Raw genomic sequence first — 24,308 nt, forward strand, 5'->3', positions numbered from 1 at the left:
TTCCGAGTGTTCTGTGACTTGGGCCGGGGGAACATGCTCCCCAGGAACATGGAATGTGCCATGGAGTGCCTTGGAAAACTCTCTCTCTTAACCAGAAGCCCTCTCTGTGTTTGGTGTCCCTGCCTGTGACAAGGGGTCAGAACTAGGTGGTCTCTAAGGTCCCTCCCAACCCAAACCATTTCATGATTTTGGGAGTCAGGCATAAGTTTTCCCGAGTTCACCCTTGCAGTGACCTTTCTTGGCTCCGAATTCTCGAGGAATTGGCTGCACGGGCGTGCTGCTATTTTTGTCTGGCATTGAGGGAGCTGGGGTTGGATATTCCCAAGCTGTGGATCCTCTGCTGTGGAAAACAGCGTTGCAGGGGTTCCCTCCCGATGGACACAGAGCTGGTGGGAAAATTCAGTGGCAATACTGAATATCTTTGCTTTCACTGAAATCTGCCTCGTGTCCATTGACCACGGGGAAAGCAGCTGTAAAAACTACTCAAAAAAAGAACAACTTCGAATTTATTTAACAGGTTTTTATTTATTTATGAGCGTTAAAATTTTCTGCAGTTTCTGAAGTTCAGCATAACTCTGACACAGACTTAAACATTCGTGCAGCTCACACAGAACATGTCACAGCATCCTCCAAGGACAGTAAGGAATTCCCATTTTCCCCTGATAAAAGGGTACCCAAGAGTAAATATAATTTATACACCTGCCTTTCATGAAAGACTGATAAATATTCCTTGTAAGCTCGGCAGCACGGCCGTAACTTTCTCTCCTATAAGGACATAAAAAGGAGCTTTAGCCTTTACAAAAGGCAGACACACACACACATCCTGAACCTCACAAACAGCCCTGGTCTGTGAGCAAGACATCCCGAGGAATTTCCTCTACATCGTTTGGGTTATGGTTTAACCATTTCCAGAGCACGCCCAGCACAGACTATAAATGTTATAGAACCCCTGATGGCACCGCGGGAAGGGCACATTCCCAAATGTGTCCAGTGAGTTGCTCTGAGACCCCCCATCTCCAGCCACACTCAGGTGTGGATACCCTGGGACACCGGGGAGTCTCAGAGGAAAAGGCTCCTCCTGAATGGACACTTTTGGGAATTCTGTCCTACCCACCTCAGCTTTCCCAGAAGATATACACGGACAACCTCACAGAGGTCAAGAACAGCCGAACGACCCTTCCCAGCCCTCCCAGCGGGAGGATACAGCTCACATTCCCTCCCAGCCCTCCCAGCGGGAGGATACAGCTCACATTCCCTCGGAACAACTCGCACTCCACGCGGTGGGATCATCCCGGTCCTTCTGGAAGAAGGGAAGCAACACATCCGAGCAGAGCAGTGCTCTGCGAAAGGGAAACATTCTTCCCTACTCGTGAGAGGAGTGGAGGGACTTGTCCAGCAAGTCACGGGCTCCTCTGGAATACCAGCAAATGTCCAGGGATCATGGAAGTGGGATGGTGAACTGCCAAGGCCTCCGGAGGCTGCGGGAGGGATTCGGTGCTGTGGGTTTGGCAGGGGGGGAACCAGAGTCCTCGGGTGCCGGCTGTGACCTCTGGAGGCGGCAGCTCTGCTCCATCCCTGTTTCCGTGCTGGTGGAACGGGCAGACCGGGATCGCGGGGCTGCCCTGAGGCTCTGGGTGCGATGATCCCACCACATGATCCCGATGATCGTGCCGGGTGCTGGAAGGGCAGAAGGGAAGGGTCACAGAAGGGAAGGGTTACAGAAGGGAAGGGTTACAGAAGGGAAGGGTTACAGAAGGGAAGGGTCACAGAAGGGAAGGGTCACAGAAGGGAAGGGTCACAGAAGGGAAGGGTCACAGAAGGGAAGGGTCACAGAAGGGAAGGGTTACGGGGGAGGCTCTGGCCGGAGTGTTGCCCGACCATAGAGGCGCTGGGTGTGCCGGGGGTACTCACCTCGCCCGTGGGTCGGGGGGCTCACAGCCACCCCCGGGACGGCTCCTTTCTCCAGCTCGGAGTCGGGCCGGTGCCTCTGAACCCCTTCTCCCGGAGCAGCCCCAGCCGCCCGAGGCTGTGTAAATCCCGTGCCCGGGCGGTGCCCGGCGCTGTTCCCGAGCTGTAACACAGGAGGGGAAGGGGCCGTGAGCAGCGAGGCTCCCCCTCCCCGGCTCCTGCACCCGAAGGGGTCCGGCCCTGCTGGGTGTGAGCGGATACTCACTCTGTGCTTCCCTCGGGGCCTCGGGATTCCCGGGGAGAGCGCACCGCTATCCCAAGCGCTGCTTCAGCTCGGGCTGGAGCAGGGAGCGGGGATCTGCCCTATTTATAGGCGGGGGCCGCATACAAATGTCTGGGTCCGGAGCGACTCGGAGGTTCCCACAGTCCGCAGCCAATCCCCGCGCGGGCGGGACAATGGGAAAGCATCCATTACAGCATGGCAAATCGGCTGTGAATCGCCTGGGGATAATACCCTGCTCCCAGAGGAGCAGGTGGGCTGGGGAGCGTGGGACACAATGGGGGATTGGCACGGCGGCGCTGGGGAGGGAACGTGGGAAAGCGTTGGCCGGCTTTATCACCCAGCTCCCGCCTGATGTCGGGAACGGAGACACCGCGCTGAGCCCCCCGTTCCCAGGCCGAGCTGGAATAAGGCACAGAAAACTGATCCCGGGAAGAGATAATGCTCGGTGCCCAAAGGAGAGGCTGAAAAGGAAAAGATGCAGAATTAGAGGGACTAAAGCCTTTCACTGGCATTAAACCGTGCTTACATGAATACAGTACCAGATAATTTTCAGGGCAACGAGAGACTAAAATCAAGGGAAGAACCCTTCAAACAGTTTGTGCTAAGCAGTTAGCCTGAAATATTTTCCTCTCAATTGTTTAAAGTCCCTCTCTAAGTTATATCAAGAGCTCTTCCTTGCTTTTGTTTGGGTAATCTGGGCTTTCCTACAGCAGCCCGTGACATGTAGTGATTAGGATGCCTTTCCCAAACATGTCCTGTTTAATTTCATGCCACTTTGTAAATGCCTCACTGTTCCCTTGGTCCTGAGTCTCCAACTAAATATATTTCCCCCTTTACAGACAGCTGAGGTGGAGTGAAAAGTCAGTTCTTGTCCATTGCTTTGCTGTATTCTCCCTTGCAGAGCGTGGCACAGGCGTGAGGCCACCCTGTGCCTCTGTTCAGTCCTGGCCTTGCTCATCTCTGTGCCACGTGTGTTCAGTGTTCAGGCAATGAAGGGGAAAGGACTGGGCAGGGTCCTGGACTGAAGCTCCCTTGTTGAGATATTTTTTTTCCAGGTTATGTGTCCTGCTCGGGTCTGCTGCCCCCTCCCAGCACCACCCAGTACAAAGCCAGTCACCTTCCAGATCTGTCAGTCAGGTCTGTGAGGCCTCATGTAGTTTTTGAATGCCCGTTTCTTACCACTACAACACTGATGAAAACTCTACTTATTTCCTGTGTCAAAAACCAGAAGGGAAACCTCTCATTTCCCTGTCAGCCACAGTCAGCCTGTTCTACCTGCCCTCAGCAACCTCTGGATAACCCAAACCTGGCTCTGTGGGTACATGGACAGGAATGTGCTCCAGCACACAGAGCATTGCTGAACAAAAAGATATGGTCCTGCAGAGGATGATCCTGTAACTAATTATCAACCTGAAGCTTTTAAAGGTCCTTTTCACTGCCTGGCTTCTCATGGAATTCCATGGGTCAGCTGTTCTCCCTTCCCAGCCCCACGGCATTTTAGGTGGATCACTTTGGGTACAACAATTTTAATTCTTGTCAATCAACTGTAATCGATCAAGGACTGTGAGTACTATTCAAAATCAGTTCCTTCAATTATTTTGCCAGCTTGCAATCAGCATTATTCCTTGGAGCCAGGGCAATCCCTGCATGCTCCTGTGCTGTTGCTGGAGCTGGAAGTGCAGCACGAGGATTTCTGGATCCCTCCCGGGGCCACGTGGGCTGGAAGGGCCAGCAGGTCCCGCACGCACCGTCTGGGAAGGAGCAGGTTTGCAGGGAGGGAGGCTCTGACCCAATTTTCAGCCCTGGAAATACGGAGTGAGCGGTTTTAAATAATGCCACGCTGTCCCCAGCACAATGGCGTGGCCTCCAAAGGGCTAAACCAGCTCCGGTGATTAAAGCCTGATCCCTGCCTTGCAGGGCCGGGCAGATGGTGCCGCGGGCTGTCCCCGACCCTCCAGGCACACGCCTTTTGTCGGCAGTTTAACTCCCTCAGTGGGCGACGTGGGAAATCCCGGGAGCTGTGGGCTCGCACCATCTGATGGGAATGGGGAACCAGGCACACACAGCAGCCCTCTGGGCTCCCCACATCCCAGCTTCCCCCTCTCCCTGTCTGTTGGAAAGGTACCACTAACCTTCCATCCCCCTGTGCCTGCCTCACCTACCCTCTGACACTGCTGGGGGGTGAGAGGAATTCCCTTAGTAAGGCCTGAAAACTCAATGGCAATGATATTTCCCAACTGATGCTTCGGAATAATAAACTGTCCAGCCTTAGGCTGTCCCTACAGGATATTCCTTATGGGGCTGGGTGCAGTAGGCACTTCCTGCAAGGATTTCAGTAAGGAAGATTTATGCTGTGCTGCGATCCAGTTGTTCTTTGTTAAAAGCCTGTAACTAGTTTGCTCAGTTTGGGCTTTTTTAAAAATTCTGCTCTTACAGCAACAGTCTGTCCCACTGGAACGTGTTCGTGGTCCAAATCCTTGTCACTGTGCTCCATATCCGTGGGAGGAGTTTGTGTCTCTGGGCTGTTGCTGCAGAGCCAGAAAGATGGACTGTCTGGGGCTGGCTCAGAACCTGGGTTTTCCCTGTTTGGGGAACGAAGGATTAAAAGAGACAAATCCCCAAAACTTCCCAACGTGGAGTTGACTAAGGAATGTGACACAATAATTCCCTTCTCTGGAGGGTGGTGTGAGGTCTGGAGCTGCTCCTGAGAGAGGACAGCAGTGCCCTGAGCCTGTGGCGGGGATCTGGGAGCCAGGGATTGCTGTGAGCTGAGGAACAACCACCCCAAAACTGTCCTCATAGGCATGGCAGTCCATAAAGCAAAGCAGCTGGAGGTCCCCTAGCCTGAGGAACTGGTACTAGGCCTTTCTGCTCCTGGTTTGTAGGTGGTGATTTCAGCCCAGGTGTAGACTTGCTGCACACACTCTACACAGAAGCTGCTCCCAGTTTAACACCAGTTGGCAGCTTTCTCAGCCCATCTGATCCATGGCTTTCTGTGGAGGCAAACCCAGCGTGTTGCAATGCAGCAACAGGTCTGGAGGGAGTCAGGAAAGAGTACAGAAACCCAGAATTTCATTATGCAGATTTTAAAATCAGTGTCCTGTACCTCTGCGACTGTGCTTCCAGCTCGTACCAATTTCAGAGCATTTTCACTTTAGACCATTTCCTACATTCATGTCAGCCTGTCTCCCAGATGCTACTGACGGCGTTTTTAAAGAAATAATTACGATTTTTACTTTTTTTTTTCTCTGCCTTCCTTAAATGGTTTAAAATCTTTCTGACAGCCCCTCTCGAGACACCTATTTAGTGTCAAAGAGCATAACGTTCCCAAGTTTTAAAAGGGCCCTCGAATAATACTGATCGATCAATGTGCTCCTTGGGAAAATAGCTCTCCAGATGGTCCATCGGGACAGGAATTGCTGGTCGGCACAATGCGGAGCCAAAGAGCGGCACTAATGCGGGCTGTTGTGAGGCACACGCTGCCTTTGTGCCCCTCTGAATGCCCCAAACGGGGAAGAAAGTGTGGGAAACTCCGAGAAACTCAGGCCCACACTCTGAGGTTAATAGGGGCTTTGTCAGGAGAGTATTCCTGAGCTGTGGGATCAGCATAATAAACAACATCTTCCCTAAGGGTGGGAATGTGTTGGAGCAGGGGAGGGTCGCCCCAGGGGACGGGGCGGGGAGCCATAAGAAGCTTTGAGTTCAATTATGAGAAGTGATAATAATTAATAAATTGTAAACACACCCTTTGCGGGGCTGGGGAAGCCCGAGGTCTGGCTTTTAGCTCGGGGGTAATTGGTAAATTAAAGCCCAGGGGGGCAAGTCTGTGGCTGGTGAAAAGCAGAAGGGGAGTGTTTGCCCCAGGGTGGATCTGAGTCCCTGGAGCAAAGGGAGCCTTCCCAGCGGGGTTTGGTCCCTTCCCACTGCCCAGGAGGAGGCTCTTGCTGTTCCTCTCCCCTCCACCGTGGTTTAAGGCACTGCAGAGGTGCTGCCATGGGGACACTCACACAGGGGGTGTTTGGGTGGAATCCCATCCCCAGGAGGGCAGCGGCCTCTCCGTGCCACGTGTGACCCTATTCCCAGTGAGGCACACTCAGGATGTGATGGGCTTTGGGGCACATGGCATCCCAGCTGAGTCTGAACTCCCCCACACTGCCCTAATTAGGCTTGATTTAAAAACCCCCAGGCATGGACAACAGCTGGAGTTTTGCTGGGATTCAGAAGCTTGTACTAATTGACAACGACAAGTTGAGCACAGTGAGGCGAAGTGACTTTTTTAAGCAACCACATAATCTAAAAATACCTCTTCTGAATTATTTAGCACTTCATTAGGAAGAAGAAACTACCTGCAGCATTGGTAGAGACCTGTACCAAAGCCTACCTTGCACTGCGTTGGCAGAGGTGAGGAGCACTCGGCCACCTTGTGCTTTCGGGGCAAAGGAATAACCAAAATGATCCCTGAACCATAATGAGGCAGAGCAGCATGCTCCTGACCCAGCTGTCTGGCTTTTTGGGGGGGCTTTCTGTGTGGATAAGAGAGGGTTTCATCAGAAGCCAAACGAGGACTGGCCAGGCCCAGCCAGCAGTGTTGGGATGTGTTTGGTTGTGTCACCTTGGCAGATCTGAGATTGCTCCTGACTTAACTGAGCAGCTTTGACAAGATCAGGTGTTCAGTGTTTCCTTTTGTTTAGGAAAACACCCCTTATTCTAGAAATGAAGCTTTTCAAGAGAAGGGAATCTGAGGGGAGTTGAATTGTTGAGCAGTGGTGTTTCCTGCTGTTCCTGTATCTCTGTACAATGAGAAGGTTCCCTGTCATGTACCCAAATCCGTGTGTTCCTGTGGTTAGAGAGTGGCTTTGTGAACTGGTTATTTGTGCAGATTTGTTCTACTTTGAAGAGAAGGGAAAATAAAAGGAAACAACTTAGCAGAGGAAATGCTTTTCAGTCTCTGCTGTCTAATTATGGAGACTTCCAGCCAGATGTGGGCACATTTCACTTCAGTAAAGGCAGCAATTTTGTTATTGCCGAGCAGAATTTGTGTCATAAAGTTAAAAGGCAACACAAACTGGTTCACCCCAGTGCAGGTGGTTCAAAGAGGGCAAGATCCCCAAGCAGAGGCAGGTACCAAACTCTGGAATTTATTGGGAGATTTCCCTGAAGCTCCCTCATAAATGGGCAGAAAGCACAAGGCTGAGCTCAGCTTGGTGGGCAAATTAATGGGGGAAGTGAAGTGGCTGTGAAATTAGGGGTTTGTTTAAGGCTGAATGGGTTGCTGTTAAGTCTGAAAGGTTGACACCTCTCAGCACCTCACTTCGGTTTCACCTCCATTTTGATTTTTGATAATTTTCCCAGAGGTTGCTGCTTTACAGGATCTGAAATCCTGCTCTGCCAAAGGAATTTTGCAGATATAAAGTATGTCCTGGAGTGAAGGGCTCAGCACTGTGACACCTCCTGATGGCTTCCCCACTGCAGGGGAGTCTGCAGGCACCCAGTCCAGCAGGATGAGCCTTTTGAATCATTTCAAACCAAAGGATTAATGACTAAAACCATTTTTATTGTATTGTACAGTGAAGACACACAAGTTGGACATCACACAGGATGAATACATCATAACTTTATAAAAGCTTTTCAAGCTCCTTAGCATGTTCAGTGAATGATTACAAAGTACTTATTGCCTCCCTTCCTCCCCCTTCTCCTTAAGGTATAGCTCAGGTATTTTCCTTTACAAAAGGCATCAATTATCCCTCAACTGAGAGCAGCACAAAGTGACACGAAGAGAATTTTCCCCAGAGCTATCTGTGATCAGCACAACTCCGTGAGGACACTAAAAATAGCAGAGGAGCTTCAGAAGAATCAGCATTTCTTAATAACATCTTTCACTCAAAAGGTAAAGGCTCAGTCCTCTCTTTATGATACAAAATACATTCTCCAAAGGGCTCCTTCTTGAGGAAGGTCAATACATTACCAAGAGACAATGGAGCACTTGAACCAGTGACCCGGGGAGTCAGCCCAAGGATTCCCACTGCCAGCCACAGGCTCAGCAGCCTCTGATGGAACCTGAAGGGCATTTGCTCTCTGAGATCACCACAGAACTTGGTCCTGTCTTTGGCCAGGAGCCACCAATAAAAGCAACAAATTTGCTGCAAGATACACCCACAGTCCTTCACTATGAAGGGAAACCACCCAGCGACCCTCATTTCTGGTGACAGAAAAACAATAACCACCCCCTCCCACCTTTGGAAAGCAATGTTTCCTACTTTAAAGAGGAACTAATAAACCACAGGTCCCTCTAGTTTTTGTAGCAAAACACGGGAACAGAGTTCAGCAGGTCTACCAGGGCCTCCAGATGGTGGGAGCAGCAGGCAGGCTCTTCTGGGCAGGCTGTTTTCTGGGGAGCACACAGGGAGACAAGGGGGAGCTGCGCAGGGCCAGGGAGTACGAGGGGTCTGAGCTCAGCTGGGCTTTGCAGAAGTGCTTGATGAGCTGGACCTGGGTCTCCTTCTTGGGCTCGTAGTAGGACAGAAAGTGCATGGCCTCCTTGAGGCACCGCAGGTACCCGCTGTTAAAGTCCTGCTCGGGGCTCTTGGGGGCGAATGCTGGAAGAGAAGGAAAGAAGCAAATGCAGTGGGTTAAGATCACGACCAAAACATGGGACAGTGGTGATTTGAGCAGTGAATTTCTTTCAGGAGTCCCTGAGCCTTGCTCATGTGCCTGGAGCTGGGTTGTCCCAGCCCTGGGGAGCAGGGTCAGGCGTGGTACCCGCTCTGCACTCACTTTGCTCCTGCAGCTGGCTCTGCTGCTTCAGGTAGCTCACAGCCACCTCCAGGATGTCGGCTTTCTCCAGCTTGGAGTTGGGCTGGTGCCTCTGGAACTCCTTCTCCAGGAGCAGTTTCAGCTGCTCGATGCTGCTGTTAATCCGGTCCCGGCGCATTTTCTCCACCACCGGCTTCCTCAGCTGGGAGAGAGGGAGCACATCCTTAGGGATTCTGTGGGGCCTGACCCGATTTCCCCCCCATGCCCTGACACACGTGTTCAAAGATGCTTTCGTCTGGTGGAAGAGCTGTGAGATGCTGCCTACCCATTCCCTACTCCATTTAATTTTTAAATATCAGTATAGTCTCCTTTATCTCTCCTTAACCCTTTTGCCTTCCCCCAGACCACTTTCTCCCTCCTATCCCACCTTTTCTCATGTCATATTTACTTGCTAGGGGCAAGCCAGCCTTTCCAGTCCTCTCAAGGGCTCCACTTACTTTGTTCTTTTCCTTTGGCAGCAGTTTCTCCTCCATGTGGATCATGAGGGTGTTGCTGGGAGCCATCCCAGGCGCTCTCAGCTGGGCACAGACCCCTCTCAGCTGCTGTGCCGAGCACGAGGGGATGCTCTGGCAGCTCCCGAGTGCTGTATTTATAGCCGGGGTGCCGGGGCAGATACGTGAGTGTTGGGATCGCCGGTGTTTCCCACAGCCCCGCAGCCAATCCCGGCGGGCAGCGGGACAATAGGGGAAGCATCCATTAGTGCACGGTCCATTGGCTGCCAATGCCCCGGGGAGAATAACCTTCTGCCCACGCTGCTGGTGGAGTGTGGGGCGTGGGGAGCTGGGAAAGCACCGACCCTCCAGCTGGTTGTGTGGGATCAATGGCATTCCCGAGGCCCCGCATGTGCCGGGAGCAGGGGTGGCGTGGAGGAGGCACGCTTCTGGGGCAAGGCGGGAAAAGGCCACGAGGAGCCCTGGTAGGGATAAAAATCAACATCACCAAGGACATCCCTGCCCTCCCCAGCCGGAGTGTGTGTGGGAGGTGTGTCCATACAGCCACTGCACGTCAGTGGGTGACCCAAAGTGTGACCAGTGTGGAGCCCCGGGTTTGTTTGCAGCACATTTTTAATGCTGTGGAGAAGTGACAGTCAGGGTGGAGGGGTGTTGGATGGATGGGATGAATAACTAGGGAATGGGAAGCAGTGGGAACAGTAACCTCAGTTTTGCTCATCCCCTTAACACAGCGGGCTCTGTGAGTGTTCCCAGTGCCCCCAGTAAGGAAGCCCACCCCTCCCAGCAGAGCTGGGCCATGCCCAGTCACCCCATAGCTCTTGCTTTTCCCTTTCCTTCTCTCTGTCTTTCATATAGACATTTATAGGGATGATGGTTAAATGGGCTGAGGAATAGCACCAGATTCAACCTGTAATCCTGGGAAGTCTTTGGAAACCAGAGGTGTGTCATGAATGGGATTTAGGAGCTGAGGCCCATCTTTGGCCCTCAGCAAGGAGGTCAGTTGTGCTTCTTGCCTGAGGTTCCTGGTGTGCTCTGTTCTGCCCTTGGACCTGCTGCAGTGCTGAACATCACATCTCAGAGACCACTCTCTGCCTCCCTGTGTAAACCTTACTGTGTCATTCCCACTCCATTTTCTAATGTGGAAAATGGGAACAGAGCTGCTTGCTTGCATTGGCATGGAGATGTTGGTATGAATTAAGCAAACATTTCTTTTGTGACAAAGGCAAGGGAAAGAATGAAGCTGTGAGGGCACTGGAGGTCAGTTCTGATTTTGTCTTATGAGAAAAATCTCTGCCTGGATACAGTCCTTGAGGCAGCACTGAAAATAACCCAGAACCTACCTGGGAAAAGCTGGGCTGCACCTGCCATCTGTGGGTCCAGCCCCAGGCAGAGGTGTGTGCTCCTCCTGCTCCTCCTGCTCCTCCTGCTCCTCCTGCTCCCGGCACTCCACTGTGCACGGAGCGTGGCCGAGCATCTGAGCACGGAAAGGGAGCAGGGAAGTGTGCAGGGAGGTGAGAAAGCCAAAGAGTTTCTTACTTGGAAATCCTGAAGTGAAGCCCGAGGGCAATGGGCAGTTGACAGGAAGGAGGGAGGTGTCACTGGAAGAGCCAGGGATTCATTGTGCTGACCTGAATGGGCTCAGCGCTTTGTGAAGGGCAGATGTTGTCCCTGGAGCCCTTTATTCCCTGTGTTGTGGGAAAGCCAGGAGACAAGACATCTCATGAACACTTTGAAGCAGTCAAAGGATTATGATACAAAATAAGACACAGCTCAGAGACCATGGCCCAGCTCCTGCCAGCTCTAATGAGGTGTTGCCTGTTTTCCTGTGCTCTTTGGCTGGCCTTCCTCCAGGAGCTGGTATCCCGTGTTATCCTTTTCCTAGCAAGGGAGAAATGATGGCCTTGCAGGCAGGAGCTGACAGGTAGGCATGGACCAAGCTGGCTGAAGAGACTCTTCAGTGTCAAACCCCATCTTTTTCCCAACTCCTGAGAAGCAGCCCTGACCTTTATTGCTGTGTTAGAACTGATAGCCAGATGGTCTTTTGGGAGTTGGATTCTTTCCCTTTAAATCATTCAGGCTCAAGCACCGTCACTAATGTCGGGAGTAGTTGCAAGGCACACTTCTATTGTCCCAGCAAGAAGTGTTATCAATGGGGGAAGAGTATGGGAAAGGCAGAGAAATCCAAACCCACACAGCCTGGCGCTAATGACTCCTTTGTGGAGCTGCTGCTGTGGGGGCACCATGAACTCCGTGGCTTTTTCACCCAGGAAGGCTGAAATGCGCCTGTTTCTCCATCCAGGGTCTTCTCCAAGCTCTGTGTGTACCAGGAGAAAGGGATGGCAAGGGGCAAGGGGCAGGGACAGTGGGTCACACGCAGGGGTGGCTGCAGGAACGCTGAGCTGAGCTGCAGCACGAGCTGTCCCAGGGCTGCTGGTTTGCTCCACTATCCCTCAGTTTGCTCTCCTGGGACATGGGAAAACTTTTTCACAGAGCCCAGTTGGAATTGGGAGCTGCCCTGTGTCTGTGGTGGGAGGCAGGGACAGGGCTGAAGTGGCCCTTGTGCTTTTCTGGCATCACCTGGGGACAGTGGTGGGCACCTCTGGGAACGAAGAGGAGGAGCAGGGCTGGGCTCTGCTCCTTGGCTCTGGAAGTGCTCAGGTGGCCCCTTCTCCCTGTCTTGCAGAGGAGTTTCTTTTCTCCCCTCCTGTTGGGAGCATTGCTGGGAAGGCTCGTTTCCCCAGGGGAATGGAAGGGTTGTTAGGATCAAGCCAGCTCTGATCTCACTTGAAGGGTGATGTGCTGGTGGCAGCAGCACTGAGGGGGAACAGCAGCAAAGAGAACACCTGCCAGGGTCCCAGGCACACACACCTGAGTGGGAATTGTTATCTTTGAATGCCTGAGGAACTATTCGGTCTGTATGTCACTGCTGGGTGGACCTGTCCTAATGTTTAAGACTCCTGGATTTCAGCAGCACAAATCCCTGCAGTATTACCACATCCCCTCCTCATCCTCATTCTCTTCCAACTGGCTCTGTGGAGGTTCTGGGCTAAGGTGTGAAAAGACAGGGCTCTCTCTATTTGAGTGACCCCTAATGATCCTCTGATAGTTTTTAATTTAGAGGCCAGTGCTTTCTTTGGTGTCTCAGATGAAGATCCCTTTCCAGCCCCCCTGTGCACACAACCCTGCCTCCCATGGTCTGCTCAGGGTCCTTCAGTGACGTGACATTCTACACACTGAATAGTTTAAAAATTGTTTGCCTGGAAGGCAATATATAAAGAAATTATCATGTAAAACTTGCTATTCAGGATTGGCTTCTGTTCCCACAAGACAAGCATAACTCTGTGTGTGAACCGACAGAGTGGGAGTGCAGGGAAATCTGCCCTTCCAGGGGAAAAGGTTATGTTGTTATTGCACCCATTGTGTAAAATATTCCATTAAATGTCATTAGCATGGCATTATCTTGCCTCCTTTAGACATCAGAACCCCCTCAAAAAGGGGTCTTAGTACTGTAAAGTACATTCTTCACAGGTTTAACCTTTTTTAATTAGTTTTTCTTCAGATCCAGAATATTTAATATGCTGCCGTTCCCAGGTGCATGGGTGAGGGAAGGAGGACTTTGATCATTAAGAAACATCTGAGACAATTTGATCTGCATTTTTAGGGTTGTTAGAGGTAAAAGCAATTTCTACAGCTGCTTGTGTGGTGACCCCCAAACAGTCATGCACCAATGACATAGTCCTTCTACAGTGAGTATCACAAATAATTAAAAATTAAGGAGAATTTATTATTTTTCTGCCCAGCTGAAATTCCCACAAGTCACCTCTCGGCATATTCAAGAGTGCACAAGAGGGATTTATTATTTCCTGGTATATTGACTCTGAAAGGTCTGGGGATTACAGCTGCTTTGCACATGAATAGCTGGAGTGTGTTGTACAAAAGGCATGGTCTGTGGGATAATGGGGTTGGATGTGGGAAAGCGCTGACCCTGGGGGAGAGCAGGCTGGTGCCTGATGGCAGGAATCAATTATGGCTCAAAGGAACACATTGCCCCGGGAGCAGGCTTGGCGGGAGCCACCATGTTCGGTGTTTACCACCCTCCTCCTCCGGACCAGGATAAAACAACCGCGGGGTATATCCTGCCCTCCCGCCTGGCCCCGGGGGCTGAGCTGGTGATGGCTTTGGGAATGGCACCATTCCCCACCTCAGGAGCAGGGCTGGCACCCAGCAGGGATCTCACACGTGCTGCCAGATGGGTCTGAGGTTTCTCTCAAGCACCTCAGATCCTGAGTTGACCGGGAGCACACGCTGCCCAAAGTGCCCCGGAATTCCCCATCAGTCACCTCCTGTGCCCTGGCCAGGGAGGGAACAGCCTGTCCCTGACAATGCCGTGCAGGGAGCAAACAGAAGCTGCTGGGTTCATGCACTTCCCGCATTGTTTTGGGTGGGATTTTTGGAAGACGGTGGCATTCAGCTCTTACAATGGGCTCTGCATCTCCGGGTGTCTGGCACTGCTGCCAGCCTTTCAGATGTCAAATCTGGGCTTTGAGGAACCAAGAAATGGGCTGAGTGTCATAGGAATTTAACAAAAACGTTTGATGTTTCTATTAAAAATAAAAGGATTTTGATGGGAGAGGGTTTACTTACATTTTGATTATTTTATTGAGTATTTAGGCTTTGGACCGACATCGTTAATTTTTGGTCTTTATACAATTATGAGGCTTGGACGTGAAGTCCTGCTGAAGGCCATAAGTATTTTGAGCCTCCTGATAAAAGTCACAAGACTGAGCCAACAGTGCTGCCAAGCTTTTGGCAGGGAGCAGGTATCCTGCAGGGAGGATATTTCAGCGGAGCAGGTTGAGAACCGGGAATGTGGCTCCTGAGGTCTGGCCCCAGCAACCACTTGCTGTCATCGACAGGATGGGAATGGTGTGTCCATGCCAGAGGGGAGGGCAGCACCTCTCCCAGTGCAGGAGCAGCAATTAATCCCTTCTGCATGTGGCAGATTTTAATCACTCAGACTCCAGCCAGGGCAGCGTTTGGGTGGGGGAGATAACAGGCACAGGCTTCCCGGGTGTCCCCTGAGCCCCTCTGATTGTCCCTGATTGAGGTTTGTGACCTGAAGCTGACTCTCCCTTATGCCCCAGTGGATTTCTCCCCTTCCCTTGAGCTCAGCCTGAGTTTTGGGGTGAGTTTTGGGCTGTAAGCTCCTGTCAGTCCCCACCTGTGGAGCACAATGGACCCGTGTCTGGGGACAGTGTCCTGGGGCTCATGGCAGGTCCTGCCCTGCCAGGCAGGTGGGTCTGGGAGGTCTGAGGAGCACCTTTGCCATGCTCAGCTGGCAGCGGAATGAAGAGATGGTGTCTGATAAAAGCAGGCACCTGCCCTGTGTTTCAGGAGGTGGGAAAGCTGGTTCTGAGCCAGGCAAGGGACTGGCAGAGGGGCACACCAGGAGCTGCCAGGCCCTGGTGCTCACAGGGCAGGGGTGGGTGCCCTCATCACCATCCACAGGGCAAGGCGTGCTGTCAGATTCCCTTATAAACTCAGGAGGCCTTGTAATTCCGGGCACACTGCATCCCCTCCTCCAGGGAGGTCCCAGCCCAGGATAACCACAACTGCTGGGAGCAGAATTCCATGGTGCTGACAGACGGACTGTCCTGACCAAGGACAGCTCTGGCTTTGGTAGGTCTGCAAGAGCACAAAGAAATTAAAACTTTGTTTACTCTCTAGAGAGATGCAGTTATTTTCCGTTGAACACATCATTAAGTATTTCCTGCTCAGGGATTTGAGAGCATCTTCCTCTCCAGCCATTTCATGGGCTTAAAGAAATTATACTAAATAACATTTTCAAACCCCACTGCTGAACCTGGGGGCAAAGAACTTTGGTGTCTGTTTATCTAGGTGGTGTGTGGCTGTGAGTGTGGTCCAGGCTGGTATCCCAAATTCTCCCAACAAACAAGGGAGCTGGCTCCTTTCAGAGATCCAAAGCTAATTAAAACAAAAGTGGGTGCTGAGCACCTTTGCAAACCAGATGTCTCAAACAGCCACTTGAGAAGCCCCGTGACCTGCAGGCTGCTTGAAAGCCCGAAACCTTGGTTTTCTCCTCTCTGCCTCATTTTCCTGCCTTTGTAAAACATTGCTAATAATACATCATCTCGCCGAGGAGGTCGCTGAGAATTCATTAGCTGGTATTTGTAAAGCACTTTGAAAATGCAAAGCCAGTGCATTATTCCTACTCTTCTGGATGCTTTCCATGTTATTAAAATCAGGATTTCAGAAAGGCTTATCGGGGATCAAAACAGCATCCCAAACTTGAAAGGAAGCACGACTGTTAAACCATCAACTGTCGCCTCCCCCTCCAGCCAGATGTTAAGCCCCAAAGAACTGAAGTGGCACAAGGAATTACTTTCCCAAGTTCCCCCAGCTGGGCTGACAGGCCTTGATCAATGGTTTTCTCCACGGTGAGGGCTATGCAGATGGTGTGCCCAGAGCAAGGTTTCTGTGGAGCACAAAGGGAAGTCAAACACCATTTCTAATTCAGCTTGTAGCATGGCACACTTCCTTTATCCTCCTCCTGAATGCCCTGAATGGGAGAGCAGTGTGGGAAACTGGAGGGAACTCCACACTCACCGCGTCCCCCGGGCTGGGAGACACCCCTGTCCCCAAAGCACATCTGCCTGTGACAGCCAGGGGGGAGAGGAGTGACAGATCGAAAAATCAGATTATAAAACATGCACGGAGGGAAAGCAAACCCCGAGGAAAAGGAAAAAAGGGAAGGAAGATGTGCAGGCGGGCGGAAATTGCACCGGCCGAGGAGCAGGGAAGGGGTGGGAGGGAATGCAGGGAAGGGTGAGGAGGAAAAGCAGGGAAGGGTTAGGAGGAAATGACAGGGAAGTGTCAAGAGGAAATGCGGGGAAGGGCAGGAAAGAAGTGCCATGGAAGGGAGCTGCAGAGCAGAATCTTGCCCATCCACCACTCAGGCCAAAGGCTCAGGTGGTTTAGGTCTGCTCTGAGGCTTCTGAGCCTCATCCCCTGTTTGCTTCTTCAATCCCTTTGATTTGTTCAATATATCCTGGCAAACAAGGTGATTTCTATGGACCATGAGGGACCCAGATGGAGCTAAGGGAGCTGGGCCTGGCTTTTAAGAAAATTAGACCAGGTTTTATCCCAGCAATACTAGGGGGAAGCTCTTCTTTTCATTAATATTCCTAAACTACTCTGTTTTGCTTGAGTGAAAGAAATGGGTCAGACCCGGGTCTGGTTTTGGTATTTGGCAGGAGAAAATTCAGCCTCAAATTTTGCCAGCTGGGTTTTGGCAAATCTGCTGTAGGTGTAGGGGTAGTTTGTATTTACGAGTTTACAGAGATCAGGAAATAGCTCCGGAGGTACAAAAGCTGCAGGGCAAATCTTGGAGCCCAAATGCTCTGTTGGCCTCAGGGGTGATCCCCGCTTGGGATTGGGCCCATTTTATTTTCGACTCCAGGACTGTAGGACTCAGCACGAACTAAATACCCTATATTTTGTCTTTCCCATTCCCAGTTCACCTCTGTCCCTGCTCCCAAGCCTTTCACCTCTCCAGGTGACTTACTAACATAGGGCTGTGGAAGTTCCCGTACTCCGGAGTTTCCCACACCATTCCCTAACCACATTCCCTCCTGTCACAAAGGAAGTGTGCCCGACTACAAACCACATTAGCAACGGTGCTTGGCTCTGCTTTGTGTTCAGTGGGAAACCCTGCTCCCAAAAGGCCATCTGGGCAGCAGGACCCAGGAAGCACTGGGAGCAGGGAGCATCTTTGAGGGACTTGGGAAAGCAGCAGCATCTTTAAGTCTTCCTTAAGGGATAACATCTGGCAGGGATTCTGGGGGAAGGCTGATTGCTGATGCCCTATTTCAAACATCCAGATCCAGTATTTTGGGATCCTAATGAGTTTTCTGTGCAGTACTGTGTGTGTTTGGAACCGCAGTAGGAGGTGTGTAAGTCCAAATTCGTCCTCCTTAGTGCAAAGTCCATGGATTCTGCAAACTTTATAATAGGGAGGAATTTTTGTTATCACTTTCTTTAGGATTTCCAACCAAAGCAGAGCATCTATTTTGGGTAATTGAGCATTTAATTTGAGTAGCTCTTCCAAGATGGTCTAATTTTTTCCCCTCACAGATTGTGAAACAAAAGAGAAAATAAAAAGTATATGTTTTTATTTCAGATGCTTTAAAATTTGTTTCTGACACAGAGTGAGGGATTAGGAGCCTCAACGGATTTACCATCCAAGGGAGATTTTGCTACATTCACCTCCCAATAATACATTGAATATTGTAATTTTTATTATCACATGCAATGTAAATATGTGGGGCCTCCAACCTCCATAGTTAAAGGGAATTTCCCAAGGCCAAAGAAGATTATTTGACATTCATCCTGCTCAGTTGCAGGCTCTGGGTCAGTTTGGATCCGAAAGGAGAGGAAATTTTGAGCGCTGACCCCTTGACTGTGCCAGTGCACAACCACTACCAAGAGCAAGGAGGGTAAGGTTGGCATGACTGTTCCCATGGAGTTAGTGTAGTAATTATGCAGGAATTGAGTGGAGAAGTAAGAGGAAAACAGCAATTGTCTGTAGCAAAACTGCCAGTGGCCCTGCAGATCACGGGACTGGCACTTTTCTTCCTCATGTGCTCAATTAACGAGCTCAAGAAATGAGTTCCAGCTCCGGAGTTTCTGTGTCAGGGAATCTCCCCAAGAGGGACGTGCAGAGAGCAGGATTGGTTTCAGAGGTGGCATTACATGGGCTCAAAGATAATCCACAGGCTTTGAGGAGAACATGTGAAATGGTGTCACAAAAGCTTTCCCACAACTTGACATAAAGGCCGGGGAGCTCAACAGCTGCTGCTCTGAAGGGAGAGAAGGAGCCCATTCAGAGCAGCACAATGGGGCTGGAATGGCAGAGCCTGGAGGAGCTCCTTTAAACCTTACCTGGGCCTGCAGGAATGAGCTGCAGAGGGAGAGAATGTGCCCGTGTGCCCGGTGTGTGTGCTCACACTGACGGACACGAGTGACCACACACGTGTAGTGATGTACAGATGAACACACGTGTATTAATGTCAACACAAGCAGCATTTACTGCTGCAGGAAGAGCTCCCCAAACATCAGCCCTGACATTACTTGGCAGATGAATTGCTGGCAGATCTGGTTCAAGTTTTCCAACGGGAATCCCCGGCTCTGTTTATCAGGCACAAACAGTGACACTGTCAGCTCTTCCCACTGCAGACACCTCCTGAGCACCTCTGTGTGGAAACTGGCCCTGTGGAGAATAATGAGGAACCAGGAATTCGATTTCTCATAAGTTTGTGGGGATATAAATTTCTTCTGCAGCCAATCTTCCTTAGTGCATAGACCAAAAGAAAATAATTAGAGTAAAATGTGTTTTGTGGAGGAAGTGAGAAGCAGCACACGAGACTGAGCTGATCCCCAAACATCCTAAGACCCTTCTCCACACGTATTGATCTTGCAGGTATTTGGAAACAGAAACATAAAGTGCTTGTAACATCTTTAGAGTTTTCTAAAGGGCTGCATGAGCAAAGACCAAACCAGAAAATGTTTTCAGTAATTGTGTGTACTTAAAATGAAATGTATTTATTTGCAGTAAGCCAAAGCAGAAAAGCTGTTTTCTGTTTCCCATGGGCAAAGCTGGTGCCTGAGTCACCTGTGGGAGAACCATTCCTTTGGCTCACTGAGGAAACCAGGTGAGTGGATTTGAGGGATTTCTGCTCCTTCTCTGAGACCGCTGGGAGCTGCTCGTGTGTGCGTGTGCCTTGTCCTTGCTCCATGTGCCATATCCCTGCTCCATGTGCCTTGTCCCTGCTCCATGTGCCATATCCCTGCTCCATGTGCCTTGTCCCTGCTCCATGTGCCATATCCCTGCTCCATGTGCCTTGTCCCTGCTCCATGTGCCATATCCCTGCTCCATGTGCCTTATCCCTGCTCCATGTGCCATATCCCTGCTCCATGTGCCATATCCCTGCTCCATGTGCCATATCCCTGCTCCATGTGCCATGGCCCTGCTCCAGCGTGTGCCTCAGTGCATTCCCAGGAGCAGTGCAGCCTTCCCGCCATCAGCAGCTGACCTCCTCCTCCTCCTCCTCCTCCTTCCTCTTGCCTGTGACCCCCAGGCCGCCCCTGGAATGCTATTGATCCATGGCATTAGTCAGCAGCCTTTCCCATTGAAGGCCAGCTCTTTCCCAGCTCCTGACACGTAACTCTGATCCCAGGCTTTCACGTAGCACACACTCCCCACCTGCTCATCTGGGAGAAGGTCATTATCCGCAGGCTATTCACTGCCACTGGAGCATGCAAGAATAGCTGCTTCTCCCATTGTGCTTCCCACCTCCCGGATTGGCTGCCGACTGTGGGAAACGCCACGGAGCCGCAGACCCACAGACTCGCCCTGAGCTTGGGCAGTATAAATACCAGGCAGAGGCAGCTTCCAGCAGCACGTTTCTCCTGGATTCCACTCCGAGAGCTCCCTTCCCTTCTCAGGACAGATGGCTCCCAGCACCGTTTTCTTGGAGCCCGACAACCTGCTGACACCAAAGGAGAAAAACAAAGTAAGTCCCGGCACAGCCTGGCAGCTCTCTCGGAGCATCGACACCAGCTGAGAACCTGCCCCACACGGCTTAGGAGCAGGGATGGGCACCAAACAGCCCTGAGGGGTGACAGACAGAGGATCCTTTAATAACAGGTGTCTTTTCCTTTGCTTTTTACAGCTGAGGAAGCCAGTGGTGGAGAAAATGCGCCGGGACCGGATTAACAGCAGCATCGAGCAGCTGAAACTGCTCCTGGAGAAGGAGTTCCAGAGGCACCAGCCCAACTCCAAGCTGGAGAAAGCTGACATCCTGGAGATGACTGTCAGCTACCTGAAGCAGCAGAGCCAGCTGCAGATTAAGAGTGAGTATTGAATTTTGTTTCATTCTCCATCTTACTGCAAATCTGTAACAGTTGTATTAATCCTGAGACATGAACAACTGCTTAAACTATTCTTTCTTCCCTCTCCCTCTCTTCTTCCCTTCTCTAGCTGCAGGATCCTTCCATAAAAGTTCCCAGTTTGATTTCAGAGAGGGCTATTCCAGGTGCTTGCAAGAAGCTTTCCACTTCCTCTCTCTCCATAAAGTCCGAACTGAAACCCAGACCAAACTTTTAAGCCATTTCCAGAAGAACCAGTCAGCTGCTCCGGAGCTCTCCTGCTGCCCTGGGAACGCCAGCCCCCTGAAACAAGTGTCTCCAAAGGACACCTGCCCTCTCTGGAGGCCCTGGTAGTCGGGGAGTCCTCGCTGCAGGGACCTGTGACAGTCCAGAGGAAGGATCTGACTGCATCAGATAGTCCAGCTCTGATCCTCTCTGCTGTAGGGAATTTTATTTCCCCCTGTATTTCATTTATGTGTGAAAGAATGCCATACTTTTGACGTTTTTGGGATCCTTTGGCAAAAGTTGTGGTGTTCTGTTTGGTGTGGAAGCTGTGTAGGCACTGCTGCAGTGCTGCCCAGGCAGGGGCAACGTCTTCAGAATGAAGGAGGGTGTTTGTAAATGTTACAGTTGTGATGGACAGCAATTGCTGTAGGAGATGTTCTCTAATATTCCCTGTTACAGCCAGCAGCTTTGCTCTGGCTTGATGAGTGACTCGGGTTGGCTCACTCACTCCAGAGGAGAAATTTATTCCCTTTGCTCCATGCAGACTTGGTTAAAGTCCCTTTCCCACTATTTGCTTATCAATTGTGCAGCATCAAAAACGGGTTTGGTTTTAGTTTGGATTTCTCCCCCATGGCCCTTTCATTGTTCTGTATATCCAGTGGGAGGGATGACCAGGAGTTAGGAAACTATGTGGAATATTTCTACTCTTTGATGCTTTTTTCAATTTAGAAAAAGAGTATGTTCCTGCTTTATGTTAAAGAAAAGATAGTAAGTAACAGGCTTGATTTGTCAATGTTATACATTCTGGGTGTAAGCTATGCTTTTTTAGCATTTTCATTATAATAATGATTTTTATCTGTATTGAGTAGTTGAATTCCTGGTGGATGGTGTTTCTCCCAGTGCTGGGACTGCCCTATGGCTCACGTGCATACTGTGTATGCGTCTCTGTGTGTGTAGAGAGCAATAAAATGCATTTGTGTGCAAGTTGTGTGTGGTTCTGTTCATGTCAGCCTTCTGAAGAAATGGTTATTTTTGTGAAGCTCAAGGAACTCCCATTCGTGTCTACTCTGTATTCTCGTGAGTCCCCCCTCACCCCAAGGAGTAAGAAGTGCTCCTGGCACCCAGATTCCCTCAGCTGAGTCCTGCTGAGCATTTCCCTGGTCAGGGCCCCTCCTGCCCACGCAAACCCCTCACCTGAGCAGGAGGGCCTCGCACCTGCCCAGCAGGTCTGCAGGCACCGACCTGCATCCTCCCTCCTTCCACACGAGTTTCTCACAATGAGCCCCCAAAGCTGGGGTTTGAGGGGTTGTTTGCCACGATTTGAGGGGCTCGTTTCGGGGTTTGAGGGGTTGGTTTGCCAGGGTTTGAGGGGTTTGTACCACGACCAGAGGGGTTTGCTCCAGGTTTCGAGGGGTCTGTGGGTCAGGATTTGAGGTGTTTATTGGTCAGGATTTGAGGGGTTGGTTTGCCAGGATTTGAGGGGTTTGTACCACAACTCGAGGGTTTTGTTCCAGGTTTTAGGGGGGTTGTGTGCCAGGATTTGAGGGGTTTGTTCCGGGTTTTAAGGGGTTTGTGTGCCAGGATTTGAGGGGTTTGCTCCAGGCTTTGAGGGCTGGGTTTCTTTGCCAGCTTTTGAAGTGTTTGTGCCAGGTTTTCAGGGGTTGGTTTGCCACGATTTGAGGGGCTTGCTGCAGGTTTTGTCGCAATTTGAGGTATTTTACTGACTTTCGGTCCAGCTCTCTCCCCGCGGAACCCTCGACGCCACCGTCATGGGCGGCACGAGGGGGCGGCGGCTTCTCCTCTTCCGCTCGCTTCATGTCGACCTTTCGCTTTCGCTTTCTCCGGCCGCCTTCGGGGACGGGTCCCGTCCCGCATGGGGCAGCGGCCGCGGGGCCCCGGCGGTGGCGGCTGCGGGAGCGGGATCCCGGCCGGGACACCATGAGGCTGGTGAGGGGGGCCGGGACACCCGCCGGGAACCGCCCGCGGGCCGGGGGTGACCCCGAGGGAGCCGCCTCACACCGCCCGGGCGGCCCCGGTTCTCGGGGGGTAACCTGCGATATCCTTGTGTTGCCCCGAGGTCCTCGCCATGGTGCTGATCACGCAGCTGGAGCGCTCGGATGCCGCGGGCTGTGAGCCGGGCGAGTACCCCAATGGCACCGAGTGCTGCCCCATGTGTGCTGCGGGTACGTACCGGGCTGCCTGCCCTGCCTGCTCTGTCTGCTCAGCACCTCGGCTTGGGGTGGCTCCCTCCGCCTCAGGGACCACGGACTGACCTACATCAGTGGGCACTGGCCATGACCTGCCCCACCTCTGTGGCCATGGGCACCCACCTCAACGGGCAGTGGCTATGAGGTGACCCACCTCAGTGGACAGTGGCCATGGGGACCCGCCACCACTGCCCTGGCCGCTGTGCCCGCTGTGCCCTGACAGGAACCAGGCAGCCCATGGCTGTGAGTGTCACCCCAGGGTATCCTCTGCAGCCAGCACTCAGCCCTCACCCAGTGCCGGGCCCTGTCCCTCCCTTGGGAGCCTCCAGAGTGGCCGTAACAATCAATAATCTCTGCTGGGGTAGTTGGTAAAGTCACAGTTTCCAAGGACCTTCGTTTTGTGCCCCGGTTTCTGTTTTGGGTTATGTCCTTGCTCTTGGGATATTTCTGAGGTCCTTGATAGTTCGTCTGTAGTATTTAGGTGTGGTTGGGTGCCAGTGTCAGTCCCTGGCCACGTGAGCTTTGCTAATGGAGCTGCTTCTTTGGGGATGGTTTATGGTTTTTAGGATGGCGGGTTTTCAAGCACTGCACTGCCAGATCCAGCACAACGTGCATACCTTGTGTGGAGGGGACCTACACAGATCACCCCAATGGTTTAACACGCTGCAGGACATGCAAACTGTGTGATGAAGGTAAGGAGGATGCTCAAGAACTGGTTTAAATGGATTTTTCATGCCTTTCCATGGATACATTCTCCCTTCTCCTTTCTTGCCTCATTTGCTTGACAAATCAGTCAGGTCATCAATCAGAACAGGCTCATGTCACTCTGCAGACATGAGAGTGCTGTGAGCTGTGGGATGGAAGGGAAAAACTGACAGGGAGCTTCAGCTGCCACCACTGGAAGTTTGGTCTGCAGCCTTTCTCTTAGATTATAGCCTCTCTAGATTATAGTGAGGTGTCTTAGAGTACTGGCATAAGGTAGGCCTGGAAGAACTTCACTAGGACAGCTAATTCAAAAACATCTGAGCTGGGAGTATTTTGCTTCTGCTGTGCAACATTTATGACAGATGTAAATGTGAGCCAAGGTGAGGAATGGGGCTTCTTTCCACATCCAGAGTTCTGGTGCTCTTCAGCAGTGCATCAGGACAAGGCTAAATGTTGTCCTTTGCTTTGGGTTGTGTGTCCCTGTGTTAACGCCGTGGCTCTGTGTGTGTGGATTTCTCTCAGGGGCCAACCTGGTGACAGCAGCAGCGTGTACCTACACGAAGAACACGGTGTGTGGCTGTCGGCCAGGGCACTTCTGCAGCTCCCCTGGGCCTGAAGGCTGTGCAGTGTGCCAGCCCTACACTGTCTGTGTGCCTGGCACTATGGTCAAAGAATGGGGTAAGCCAGCAGGGTGTCAGTGCCACCAGCAGAGCTTCCCTAGGGAATGCCTTTGGAGTTTGGTGTGCTGTGGCCAAGAGCACTTTGTGC

At 51.6% G+C, this 24,308-nt stretch overlaps 3 protein-coding genes across 7 annotated transcripts in view; 2 read left to right on the top strand and 1 right to left on the bottom strand.

The window, feature by feature from the left end:
* Positions 1-8,521: 8,521 nt before the first annotated feature.
* On the bottom strand, positions 8,522-9,507 carry LOC108505339 (transcription factor HES-5-like). The gene is made up of 3 exons (XM_017831233.1): positions 9,442-9,507; positions 8,966-9,146; positions 8,522-8,787 (listed from the first exon to the last, which is right to left on the bottom strand). The coding sequence occupies exons 1-3, from the start codon at positions 9,505-9,507 to the stop codon at positions 8,522-8,524; spliced, it is 513 nt and encodes a 170-aa protein (XP_017686722.1).
* A 10,262-nt stretch (positions 9,508-19,769) lies between these two features.
* On the top strand, positions 19,770-21,612 carry LOC108505367 (transcription factor HES-5-like). The gene is made up of 3 exons (XM_017831308.1): positions 19,770-20,048; positions 20,208-20,388; positions 20,516-21,612. Exons 1-3 carry the CDS (start codon positions 19,986-19,988, stop codon positions 20,755-20,757), a joined length of 486 nt encoding a protein of 161 aa, XP_017686797.1. The 5' UTR covers positions 19,770-19,985; the 3' UTR covers positions 20,758-21,612.
* A 671-nt stretch (positions 21,613-22,283) lies between these two features.
* The window catches only part of TNFRSF14 (TNF receptor superfamily member 14), a 5,205-nt gene continuing 3,180 nt past the window's right edge, over positions 22,284-24,308 (top strand). Inside the window, exons 1-4 of one of the 5 annotated variants that reach the window (XM_017831304.1) lie at positions 22,296-22,575; positions 22,706-22,811; positions 23,402-23,527; positions 24,063-24,218. In XM_017831304.1, coding sequence (XP_017686793.1) covers positions 22,444-22,575; positions 22,706-22,811; positions 23,402-23,527; positions 24,063-24,218 — 520 coding nt within the window. In that variant the 5' untranslated portion in view covers positions 22,296-22,443. Of the gene's footprint in view, positions 22,576-22,705; positions 22,812-23,401; positions 23,528-24,062; positions 24,219-24,308 lie in introns of all 5 variants that reach the window. The other 4 variants (XM_017831305.1, XM_017831303.1, XM_017831306.1 and 1 more) reach the window with 4 other exon arrangements.

The sequence above is a fragment of the Lepidothrix coronata genome, unplaced genomic scaffold (genome assembly GCF_001604755.1).
Source record: "Lepidothrix coronata isolate B3197 unplaced genomic scaffold, Lepidothrix_coronata-1.0 Scaffold188, whole genome shotgun sequence".
Lineage (NCBI taxonomy): Eukaryota > Metazoa > Chordata > Aves > Passeriformes > Pipridae > Lepidothrix > Lepidothrix coronata.